Here is a 13,000-nt window from a genome sequence, read left to right as displayed (position 1 = left end):
GGCTAAATCTGGCCACTGCCTGGTTTTGGAAATAAAGGTCTATTAGAATTCAGCGGGCTCATTTATTTAGTGTTCTATCTATGGCTGCTTCCCGGGACTGCAATTGCCAAGATGAGTAGTTACAATTGAGACTGTGTGCCTCACCAAGCCTGGAATATGTATTATCTGGCCATTCATGGAAAACATTTGCCAACCCCTGATTTAGATCACACACGTTAATCCTGTTATTAGTTTGGAACATTAAAACTAAACAAGGCTGCAGTGGGCCTGGTAGTAAATTAACATCTCCCTCCCCCACCCCCAAAGATCACACTTCATTTTCAAGTTTACATTAAACTAATTTTGGGCATCAAACTTAAGCATAGCTAACTCCCATGATAACTGCAGCCCTGCCCAAGATTTTTTTTTTCTAGAACGAGGATGCAGTGCCATGTATTCTGTCTTTATAGAGAGCTCAATCAAGAGTGCCTGCTTGCAAAGAGCATCTATGTTCTTGGTAACCTGTAATTGAAGATATAATTCACGGGGCTCTGAAGCTTGCATTCAGAGCTGCTGGTGCAGAAATGCTGCTGGAATTGAATTTCAGAATAAAGCTGATCTCTGAATTAGCTTATAAAGCCTGTAGGATTTTTCTCAGTTTGCAGGTCTCATAACACTGTGTGTCTCTCTTGCCCCAGGTGAGAGAGGATGCAGAGCCAGTTTCAGAGATGAGCTTGGTGATAGACTCATGGCTGGAAACCCATGGAGAGAGGCCTAGGGTATGTGTCATAAGGAAGCACGGAGCTCAGGGCTACTTTGCAAAGACAGGGTCAACTTTAAAAAGGAGGGCCTCCTTAAATTTCTGTCACTGATGCTGTCACTCGTCCTGATGCTGACAGGTGTCTGGTAACATCCATCCCCTCTGCTTTGTAGAAGGTGAAGTATTGTATTGATTTTCCCCTAAAATTGGCTTTTGTTGTGTGTTTTTTCTTTAACCATGTAAACTGATTCATGTTTCCCCTGTAATTTCTAGGGGTTTAAATCTGAAAAAATTAAGCCTGAGGTTACTTGAGTGACCAGGGACTGCCATCTGGCCTTTGTAGGTCCAAATGTCAGGCAGAAGGAGGGGCTTGGGGCCTGGGAGAGAGCTGCCCAGACGGGGCTCACCCTGGGAAGTGAGATTATATAGGATTATCCTGGCCCTCCTCTTGGGGCCTCAGGAAAGAAGAGAGGAGATGGGACACAGATTCATCTGTCTGCTGCATCACACACACTGTGTAGGACAGACAGTGCCTCTGGGCCTGGGAGGGAGCCAGAGGCACCAATAGGTGTGTGACATTCAAGACTGGTGTTGAGAGGCAGATAGGAGAGAGGAATGGCTGCCCGCAATACTGCACGCCTCCCAGATGGTCAGTTCTCAAAGGGAACGCAAGGTGGGGGGAGTACGGTGGGGAAGCAGATTAACTGGAGATTCTGAGGGATTCTCCTGAGTGATCCAATCAGAGGCCAGTGCCTAGCACCGCTGCCCACCCCCGCATAACCTGAAGCCTGCCAACACCACAGGCTTCTGGTTCCCAATTTGAATAAGAAAATGAGTGTGGTGAGATGACCTGGATTCAGAGCTAGTAAGTAGTACCAACTATACAGTTGTACCTTACATTGTGGATTCAACTTACAACAGACTGAAAATATTTGAAAAAAGATGGGGCCAGTGTGGTGGAACAGCATGTGAAGTCACTGCATGTCACTCCAGCATCCCATAGCGGTGCCAGTTTGACTCTTGGCTGCTCCACTTCTGATCCAACTCCCTGCAAATACACTGGGGAAGGCAGTGGGATATGGCTCAGCTGGTTGGAGCCCTTCACCCAAGGAGTCCTAGATGGAGTTCTAGGTTCCTGGCTTGAGCCTGACCCAGCCCAGCCTTTGTGGCCACTTTGCGAGTGAACCAGGGCACCTGTGTCTGTCTGTTCATTTCTCTCTTACTTTGCCTTTCAAATAAATGAATAAAATCTTGAAATCATCTTGTGAAATATTTGGGAAGCAATTTTTTTCTTGCCATCAGTTCCTGAAAAAAGACAATATAACAATGGATTGCATAATGTTTATATTGCATTATGTGTTATAAATTATCCAGGGACTCTTTAAAGTGTAAGGGAGGGTTAAATAGGCTTTATGCTAATACTGCCCTGTTTTGTATGAGGGAGTTGAGCATTCATGAGTTTTGAAATCTACAAGGGGACCTGAAGCAAATCTCAGTTGGACACAGAGGACACCTTGACATTTGTGTTCCTTGTTTCAAATCGCAGATGTTGGATGACTCTCTTGCCAGCAGGTGAAATTGAATGTTAGCTCAGTTTGCATAATTTCTGCCCCTTCCTGGTCCTTCCCCTGTGCCTGTCCCCTCCCCGTGCCCAGTTGGTTTCATAGTTTTTCCCTTCCCATCATCAACACCTGTCTAACTAGAGATAAATGACTCTCACAGACATGGGGGTTTTATTAGGCACTAGTCCATTTGGCATGAGAAAGAGGGCCTTGGTGGAGACCAGAATGGGTGTTTATGGGGCACAGTCTGTGAAAGGTACTTTAGAACATCTATTGGGCCTGGTGCCGTGGCCTAGCGGCTAAAGTCCTTACCTTGAATGCGCTGGCATCCCATATGGGCACCAATTCTAATCCCGGCAGCCCCTCTTTCCATCCAGCTCCCTGCTTGTGGCCTGGGAAAGCAGTAGAGGAGGGTCCAAATCCTTGGGACCCTGTACCCGGGTGGGAAACCCAGAAGAGCTCCTGGCTCTTGGCTTCGGATCGGTGCAGTACCAGCCATTGTGGCCACTTGGGGAGTGAATCATCAGACAGATCTTCCTCTCTGTCTCTCCTCCTCTCTATGTATCTGACTTTGCAATAAAAATAAATAAATATTTTTTTAAAAAAAGAACACTTATTAAAGTAATGCATTGTCATAACATCTTTATTAAAATTCTCCAAAGACAGAACCAGTAGGGGATGGAGGATAGATGATAGATAGGCAACTATACAGGCTGAGAGGTAGATGAGAAGGAATTTGTCAGGGAAGTTTGCTTACTTGGTGTTATAGAGGTTTAGCGGTCCCATGACAGGGCATTAGCAGGCTGGGGACCCTGGGCTGATGGTCAGGTGTGTCAGTCCAGGTCTTAGAACCTTGAAAGAGGGAACCTGATGGTATAATACTGTCTCAAGCCAAAGGCCCAAGAGCCTGGGGAGACACTGGTGTGAGCTCTGGAGTTCTGAGGTCCAAGGGCAGGTGGATGAGAGAGTCCAGGCTGAGAGAGCAAGGCCCAGAGGAATCCTCCTTTTTGTGTGGTGTTGGTTTTCTCAGGGCCCCTAGTCAATTTCATAGAGGGGGGAGGGTCTTCCCCCTTCAGTTCAGACTATTTCCTGTGGAAACACCCTCATAGATGCAACTGAGAGTGATACCTTCCCAGCTCTCTAGGTATCCCTCAGTCCATCAAGTTGGCACTTGAAAGTGAGCCATTCCCGAACTCTCAGAAATGCAATTTTCTTTCCTTTTTTAAAAAAATTGATTTATTTTTATTGGAAAGTCAGATTTACAGAGAGAAGGAGAGACAGAAACATCTTCCATCCGCTGGTTTACTCCCCAAGTAGTCCCAGTGGCTGGAACTGAGCCGATCTGGAGCTAGGAGCCAGGAGCCAGGAGCTTCTTCCAGGTCTCCTGTGTGGGTGCAGGGTCCCAAAGCTTTTGACCAGTGAAAGGAATGAGTCAATGAGCCCCAGACTGCAGCCACTCTCATACCCTCTTCTGTTCTGTTCTGATTTGTGGAATTATGGCATTTTTCTCTTTCTACCCCCTACAACATGTCCAAAGGAGCTTATGTGGTAATTTCCAGAATGAAGCTGATGGATAAGCTTGTAGGACATAATGGATCACAGGACCTCTCCCCCCCGCCCCACTTCTCAACCTCCTTTCTAAAGTGCCTGTGTGTGTCTGCTGTCCAGAGCATGTGTGGGGCTCTTACAAGTGGGGCTGCTGGGTGAGGGAGGAGGAGAGAGTGCCATTTGGCTCCTCCAGGAGCTGGATGCTGGGGAGCCATAGGATGCTGGATGGGAGGACCTGTGCTTGTGTCAGAAGTGGACTGAAAGGCACCTAAAGCCAAGCCTGTCTCCCTGCTTCTACCATGATCCCCAGTAAGATTCTGGTGTACCACCACCCACCCAACAATACCCATGCCGAGGCTTATGCACCCACCAGGCGCCGCAAGAAGTCCCTGGGCGACTTGTTCCATAAGGGCTACCGTGTGAAGTCTGGGCCTGCTGCCACCGAGAAGGAGGAACCGGAGAACTTCTGGCAGTCCGTGGTTTCTGGTTGCAGGGTTTGTGCCTCTTGGGGTAAGGTGTCTGCCACCCATAGCTCTTTTTCCCTTCCAAGTAGCCTGTGTTCCCAGAGGCTGCCTGGGCAAGAGGCTCCTCCCTGTAGTCTGGGTTTAGTGAAGTGTCTGGGGGGAGCAGGGGGACACTAACCAGCTCCATTGCTTCTGGCTTTGCATACCCACTCACCTTGCAGGTGCACACATCTTGTGCTCCTTTGTGACATGAATGCAGCTGGCCCTGGAGGTCCTGCATGCCACTGAATGCTATTAAAGAAGACTTTCAGGAAGATTAAGAAAAGATTGGCAAGGGACGGGGACTACCGACTTTGCCCTTACCGAGTAGTAATGATTTCCAGTGACCTGGCACTTTCCAGAAAGGCTTTTGGAACTACAGATAGTTTTTTTTTTTTCATTGCACCAATGAAAAGTTGCTGTTTACTTCCTCCAGCCCTCACCCCTGATCTTGGGAGCTTGGTCCCACTTGTGTTAGATGGTGTTTCATTCTTCTTACCTAGCAGAGATCATAGAAAAAGTCCTCCTGATGAATTTTTTTCTCTGTTACTTTCCAGTAGGGATTTGGTTTTATTTGGGCATCCATAATACATAAGAGTTTCAAAACGATGGCTTAAATTTACACTTCCACAGCTAAAAAACCCCAGTCTTAAGAAAGGATAACTTTTATTTTCAGAAAGTTTAGCAGTATCAGGAGCTTTCTTAAAATGAAGTGCAGTCCCTTTGAAATAGCTAATAGGGTCCTGATGCTCACAGTGACAGCTTAAATACCTTTCTGCATTATATAATTATGCACTGAAGAACTTCAGTTAACAAGCCATGGGGGTGCTAGCCTATCGTTTTCAGGAGCCACAGGTGGGTAAGATTTCTTTGGGCTGAAATGTTAGGACTCTAAATATTTCTGCCCCTGTGTGTATGAGGCTGCAGTGGGATGGTGAAGTGGCGGCAGTCCCTCCCACTCTGTCCAATCCAGCCTCAGGGAGCGCCAGTATAGAAGCAGCCAGAGAAGAAAACATGAATGATTGGATTAATAAGATGAGAGCCTAGAGAAAAGGCTGCGTGATTGAGTAAAACCAAGGGCTTCTCTATGTATCCAACACCCTTCCTCAGAAAGGATTTCTCCTAAGTACATTCGCTTGGTTTCTACTCCGTGCTAGTCCTCACCATCCTGAGAGATGTTGGACTCCATGGTGAACAGGCCAGAGGGGCATGTGTTCAGTTGAGCAGACATGCTGCTGGGGAACAGGCAGGAAACCAACTGCCCAGCAAGCCAACATGGTGATCCTAAGGTAGCCGTCTGTCCCATGAAAAGCAAGCTGTGTGGTGGAATTGTGGGGACTCCAGGCAGGTAAGGCCAGCCTTGCAAGAACATTCCAGAGGGCAGAGCCAGAAGGGAGGATTAACTGCAGTGTATTCTCAGAGTAGAGACCCAGTGTGAAGGATGTGAGCATGGGGGCAGTCATAGTGAACGGAGTCCAGGCCCTGGAAAGCCCTCCAGAGAAAGATGTATTTTTAGACAAAAGGAAACCTCATGGTGGCTTTTACATGGAAGTGATGTGATCTGGTCAGTGTTTGAAAAGACAGTGCTGGCTGCTTTTTGTAAAAAGCTGGCGATACTGCATGGGCAGGGGATGCTACATGAAGCAAGCTGAAAGGACTGGGGCCTCTTGACCATGATTCTGTCATTACAAAGGGCAAGTGCAAGTGATGTCACATCCATCAGGGGATTTAAAAACGTTCATGGTGAATGGGATTAAAAAGATACTTTATGGCATACAAAGTTTTAAAAGCCATGCATATTTTTATACTATGCATTTTATACTATGTATGTTTTGAAGATCTCTGGTATGCATGGGTTTTCAAGATTTTTAACCCTGAATACCAACATCTTTTAATTTCATTTTATGCCAACTTTGCGAAACACTCTTGTATTTAAGAGGTAAAGCCAATAGGACTGGTTTGTTTCCTCTTGCAAAATTCTTTCTCTGCTTCCTGGTGTCTCTGTTCCAAAGGAAGAGCCTTGAATTAGGAACTTTCCCCCTGTTCCTTCAGGGACTAGAAGAGTGGATGACTGGTACAGAAAGAGAACTTGGTGCATGGGCATGAGATGAATGAGAAGATTGAGGAATGCATGCATGGCTGATTGTCCCAGCTTGTAAACAATATCTGCCAGAACAGGAGGCAAGCCTGGGGTGAGATGGGGAGCACAACAACCTGAAGAAACTGACATGGGAACAAATGGCCAAAGTCAGAAGGGCAGGAGCTGTTCATAGGACACAGAAGCCTAGGGGAGCATTTCAGAGCAAGGAAACCAGTCCTCTTCTGCTCAGCTAGGACGGGTAGGCATAGGCTCACTCTGTACTGGGGCTCAGGACCAGGCGGCAAGGCAATGCCCAAGCAGGGGACAGGAGGTGGGACTGGTGAGAGCAGCAGATCACAACCACCCCCGAGCAAGACCCCCCATGTTGTTGATGCCTACCTAGGTCTTCACTTGGATTCTCCCCTGCTCCCTAATGTAAGGATGGCCGGTGATGGTTTTGTCAGAGACCCTAAACTAATGGCTCTTCAGGATTTGTGTGGCAGGCGGGGTCGGGGGGGAGGCGCAGTCAGGGGTGGGGAGAGGTGCTGACGCATGGCTTAAAAGTGGCTGAGGTCTGTGGGAATCTTTTAGCTTTTTGGATTTAGAGATTAAGGAATGACCAGGAAAGGAAAGCAGCCAATCGGAAAATCCTGGTGGTCTTTGCGCCATGGCTAGAGATATGTTTGCTGTCTTCCGTATGGTGCATGGATCTCCTGAGGTTTCTCTGCGGGGGCAGTTGGAACCCTGGACTGGGACTGATGGACCACTGATCTGTTTACCCCTGCTGGGGTTACACCCCATCCCATATCCCTTTGCGAAAGGGGCCCTAATGCTCCTCAGCTGCCCAGCTGGTTGTTGCTGAAACTCCTTGGCGCTTGCTCTCAGCATAACCCTAGCCAGGTGGTTCAAGCCCTGGATACCAAATTTGACCTCTGGAGGGACAGCACTGCCCCAGGGGTCCTTTCCAAGTTGGGCCAGTGTCCTTTAGTGGCCGAACCATGGCCACAAGCTCAGAGCTTAGAGGCAAAACCCTGAATGCTGACTCTGTAACAACAGCAAGAAGTAATAACAAGTAAAGTAGGAACTTAAATATAAACATTAAAAACTGAAAACTTTGAAAATTGCAGAAAATGAAAGAAATTTGTAAATTCTCCCTCAATAATATAACCTGTCATTACTTTACACCTCTCTTCTACTTTTTGGTTTCCATGTACCTATAGTTTAGTTAAAGGAACATGATTTTGTTGTTATACCTCTTCCTTTTTCTTCTATTTCCACTTAGTTATTTAAAGGAAAGATTTAGGTGAAGAGCCCATTACATAAAATCTATCATCTCAACTATGTTTAAGTGTAGTGGCAAGGATGTTGGTTTTGTGCTCAAACACATCTCTGGAATGTTTCCATCTTGCATACCGTAAACTCCATATCCACTAAGCCATCCCCCACTCCCCTTTTTCTGTAGCTCCTAGTAACCATTACTATAATTTTGATGTCCTACTTCTTTAATGTAGCATCATGGGATGAGTTTTTTCATTGCTATGTTTTGTTTGCACATGCATGATTTATAAAGAAGGTGGTGGATACACAAGAAGATCTAGTTTTAGAAACTAAGTTGCTTTCTATTATTCTGGTGAATGAATGATTTTGTAATGAGCTCCTTGTTCCTGTAGCGTGTCTCCATATTCTGTTAGGCTACAATCCCATGAGAAATGAGATCACTTCAATTCATAGCATGAATTACTTTCTGGAAAGTGCTTTTCAGTTTATAATTCCACCATCAACGTGGAAGACTGTTTCATGGTAGAGTCTTCTCCACCCAGAAAACCTTAAATATATTGCTAGTTAGATAGAATAAGTGTGATGTTTACTATATTTTTGTTTAATTTGCATCACTTTAATTTTGAGGGGAGATTTTCAAGAATACAATATATTGTGTTTAGTTACTCTTCTTCAACTTGAGCTCCTAACTGAAGCTGTGAGTGTCTTTTGACGAACATCTCCACCAGTTCCGCTAGCCCCTGGTAACCACTGTCCACGCCTAGATCTGTGAGGCACAGCTTAGATTCCCCGTGGGAGTCAGAGTATGTGGCAGTTGTCCATCTGTGGCCAGTTTATTTCACTTAACATAAAGACCTCCAGTTACTCCTATTTTTCTCAGATGAGAAAGTTTATTTTTTTGTTTTGTTTTTCCTTTGATGGCTGATTCTTATTCTGTGTGTGCACTGCATTTTCTCCTTCCATTCATCTGAATGTTTGTGGACATTTCAGGTTGAGTCCATATCATTACTGTTGTGAATAGTCCTGCAATAAACATTGAAGTGTAGATACTTCATGGGTTCTGGCTTATAGACTCAGTGGTGGGATTGCTAAATACTGGATTATGCAGCAGTTCACTTGTTAACCTGCTTCAAGGTTCTATACCTAACATTTTATCACACAGCCACATCTGTCAGGGATGCTGTGTGGGATCAGCAGTCTGGCTTTGGTTGCAGGACCAACGCTGGAATTCGGTTAAGAAAAATAGGCATTCCACAGGCCTAGCACAATAGCCTAGTGGCTCAAGTCCTCACCTGTCAAGTGCTGGGATCCCATATGGGTGCTGGTTCTAATCTCAGTGGCCCTGCTTCCCATCTAGCTCTCTGCTTGTGGCCTGGGAAAGCAGTCCAGGATGACCCAAATGTTTGAGACCCTGCACCCGCGTGGGAGACCCGGAAGAGGCTCCAGACTCCTGGCTTCAGATAGGCCCAGTTCTAGCCATTGCAGCTGCTTGGGGAGTGAATCAATGGATGGAAGATATTCCTCTCTGTCTTTCCTCCTCTCTGTATATCTGACTGTCCAATAAAAATGAATCTTAAAAAAAAGAAGAAAAATGGGCATTCCAGCTCTTTGCCCCATATTCTGATTTAGTAAGGCAGGCAAGCCTCTTTGGAAACTGTTTTGTACAACAAGCTGAGCAAACAGGTATTTCTTTTTTTTTCATTACAAAGTCAGATATACAGAGAGGAGGAGAGACAGAGAGGAAGATCTTCCGTCTGATGATTCACTCCCCAAGTGAGCCGCAACGGCTGGTGCGCACTGATCCAATGCTGGGAACCAGGAACCTCTTCCAGGTCTCCCACACGGGTGCAGGAACCCAAAGCACTGGGCCGTCCTCGACTGCCTTCCCAGGCCACAAGCAGGGAGCTGGATGGGAAGTGGAGCTGCCGGGATTAGAACTGGCGCCCATATGGGATCCCGGGGCGTTGAAGGTGAGGACTTTAGCTATTAGGCCACGCCGCTGGGCCCAGCAAACAGGTGTTTTTTGAGTCTTAGATATTAAGGAGACTTTGTCTTGGCTGCCTCCACTTGTGAACCAACAAAAAGCTGGACACACTGGCCTTGAGTCAGATTCTCTGCAGAGTATTGCCCGGTGGCTGTTCAGTGTTGGTTATGATAAAAAAATTGCCTTCATTACATGAATGGTAACTACTCTCCCTCCCTGTCCTCATGCTGATGCTTTATTTAGACTGTGTCATTGATTGGAAGCCTTGAATTAGAATAAGTGAGAGGTATACAGTGTTGCATTCCTCAGAGCCTTCCATCAGCAGCCCTTGTTCAGACCCAGGAAGGCCTTTCTCTGGTGTCTGGGCTGCTGCTGCGGACCAAGGAGCCAGCTTCCCTGGGGCACACATGGTATGCACTTCACTGCCCAGGTCTCTCTGATCTCCACTCTGTGTCATTGTTTCTCTCTCCCCTCTCCCCATATCCTCTGCTCCCTGAGATGACTTCTCGGTTTCTTCCCTCCATGAAGTTGTCAGCAGGGCCAGATCTTCTGTTGGTTTGCTTGTGGTTCTGTCAGTCTCCCTGAGCCTTTTCCATTTTGCCGGCATCCCTTCTGATCTTGGAAATTTCAGGTTTAAAAAAAGTTGCATGAACACTATTTTGCATAGAGGGTGAATTTTTTTTTTCTGCAGAAAGTCTTCATGAGGGAACTCCTTTTCAGGTGAGAGATACATCTTCGAAGTCATAGCTTTTCCTTCTCCTTTAATTTTACAATCAGATTTCTGCTCCTTGCTAACTACACAGTGCCCCCTGTAGGCCACATGGAGGATTTCTGGGTTCTCTGGTAGATGTCTGTGGCTTCCACCGCATGGTGTCAGGTCTCCTTTTAGTGTCTCGCCTGTGGCAGAATAAAGTCTTCCCCCAATGGCACGAGGCTGTGTGATAACTCAGTTCCACCTGCTGCTTAGCGCCGCTTTGGCACAAGCTGCATCAGGGGAAGATGCTTTCCAAAAATATTCCAAAGAAAATCCTCCTGGGAGCGGGTGTAATGTTTATTCATCGTGTCTCTGTGCTGTCATACTCTGTACCTTCTAAATGATTCTGCGTGAGACACCAATCCATGACTCAGTGTTTTTATGTCATGAATTTGACCTTGACAGAAACGTCATTTGCTCCTGGTTATTAAGGACAAAAACAATTTGCATTCTTTTTAAAGTTTTTGGTTATGTTTTCACCCTCTCTCACTTCTACCGAGAAACACTGCTGTCTCATTCAAGAGGAGTTATGCCTCATGCTGTCAGTGTGGAATTACATATTTTGAATCCTAAAGCTGTAGTGGGTTGATCTGTGTTTTAAAGTTTTTTCTTATGTATCAATTGGAAGCAAAACACAGAGCTTCGTAGGAAACTGCTGTAAAGCATGGTCCTCATCAGACCACAAGGTAAATAGAAAAAAATACAGAAAGATGTAAGGTCGTCTGATTTGTTCTTTTTTTATGACACAGTTTAATAGACACTGGGGTCTCCCCTCCACTCCCCATTGTTCTCCCCTCCGATCTTACAATGGGTGTCTTTCATGAACCTTCACAAATCCATCTTGTTGCCACTGAGGTGTCTCCCAACATGTAGGAGATTATACCTGATTTATTCTTAATCTGCTTTTAGCATAGGCTACCCTGTGCCATCATAGTTCCCAGTATTTTGGAGAGACAAAATCCCGCCAGAGATGGGCCGGTGAGGGGTCCCTCTGGCCCCTCTCCAGGGCCCCTCCTTAGCATGATTCCCCAAGCACCACCCTGCCTGCGGAAGTCAGTTCAACCACTGAGCGGAAGCCAGCCCTCCATCACAGTGCGGCAGTGCGTTCCAGGTACTGGCTCTTCTGTCCCCCGCAAGCACCTCCTGCCCTTGCACACCCAGGCAGGTGGTGTGTCAGGTGGCCGACTGCGAAGATGAAGACCATGTGCTGAAAATAATGCTTCTGCTTTCCCTTCTCTCTGCAGGTTTGAGGTTTCTAAGAGCTCTCAGACTGATACAGTTTTCAGAAATTTTGCAGTTTCTGAATATTCTGAAAACAAGGTAAGATGTTGCTTCTCATATCTGCATTGTCCCCATCCCCCCACCCCACCACTGCCCTCAGGTCCCAAGTGGCAAATACCAGGTGTGTTGGCAGCTGGAGTTGTCTCGGGCACAGCAGCAGTGGTGTGCCCCACCCCTTTGTCCTCCAAAATGGAGAGGGAACCCAGAAGGTGGTTTTGCTACTGTTCTCTGCAGGGTGGGAAATCACCAGCAAAAGAGAGGAACAGCTGTGCATTTGGGGGGGATAGAGACAGTTAGGGTGTGTGTGTGTGTGTGTGTGGCTGATCTCTCAGTTACCCTAGTGGGCTTGGTCAGAAATGAGCCTTGGTGTCAGGGAAGCAAGGCACACAGTGGATGGGCCATGCATTTGCTCATGGCCTGGGAAGTCCTTTCTGTCAGGTGCTCAATGGTCCCGTTATTACATAACTGAAGAATAAATTGAATGCGGTCGTAAAGGCACAAGAAGCGGTGCTCTTTGAAAGCAGTCACAAACCTCTTACAGCAATCCGAAAACCATTTCCTTTCCCAGTATATTCTAGTTCAGTTCAGATCCAGAGGGTCCCTGGGGCTTGCTCTCTGAATGCCTGTTTCGGGGCGGGGGGGTGGGGTGGGGGAACACCCAAGGACCTCCTGGCAAGCCTGGCCACTTCAGTTAACTGCATTATGATCTGGAAAACATGACTGGGCCAGGAGGGAAATCTCCCAGGACTCCCTCCTGATGACCTGCTGGGCCACAGAGCTGGCCGGAAACCAGGACCGTCTTGATGAATAAACTCATAAAAGAGGTTAGACGGCCTCTAATGGGGGATAAGTAGAGCTCGTAAATTTCTCTTCTAGGAAATTACACTTGAAGAGACTCACTTCTTCATGTTCCGTTTCCTCTTTGGGCGCCCTTAACGTGTTGGCTGAATGATTAGAAACAGGGCACTCTCTATATTTGGTGGTTTATAATGAACATACCTGCAGCTTAAAGGCCTGGGTTTAGCAGGGTCCCCCACCCGCCAACCTTTCTACCCTCCCCAAATAATGGAGGCTAAACTCCCGGCTCCTGAACCTGGCAGGCCTCCCAGTTCAAATAATTGGCCCTTCTCCTGAGGTGTGAGTGTTGTGTGGTGGGTGATTTTCTGTACTGGTTTCCCACCTGCCCCCTCCCCCCAGATAATCATCTATGGAAGATTCTCTTTGTTAGCTGAATTAGCCAGAAAAGGAGCATCCTTTTTGTTATCCTGGAG

General features: G+C 46.7%; 1 protein-coding gene across 9 annotated transcripts in view; it reads left to right on the top strand.

Moving 5' to 3' along the window:
* The window catches only part of KCNMA1 (potassium calcium-activated channel subfamily M alpha 1), a 665,861-nt gene that overhangs the window by 425,203 nt on the left and 227,658 nt on the right, over positions 1 to 13,000 (top strand). For all 9 annotated transcript variants that reach the window (XM_058671049.1, XM_058671047.1, XM_058671046.1 and 6 more), the window contains exon 6: positions 11,693 to 11,768. In XM_058671049.1, the coding sequence (XP_058527032.1) occupies positions 11,693 to 11,768 (76 nt within the window). The remainder of the gene's footprint in view (positions 1 to 11,692; positions 11,769 to 13,000) is intronic.

Source organism: Ochotona princeps, chromosome 13, assembly GCF_030435755.1.
Source record: "Ochotona princeps isolate mOchPri1 chromosome 13, mOchPri1.hap1, whole genome shotgun sequence".
In the NCBI taxonomy this organism is placed as follows: Eukaryota; Metazoa; Chordata; class Mammalia; order Lagomorpha; family Ochotonidae; genus Ochotona; species Ochotona princeps.
This window is presented reverse-complemented; position numbering and strand designations above follow the sequence as displayed.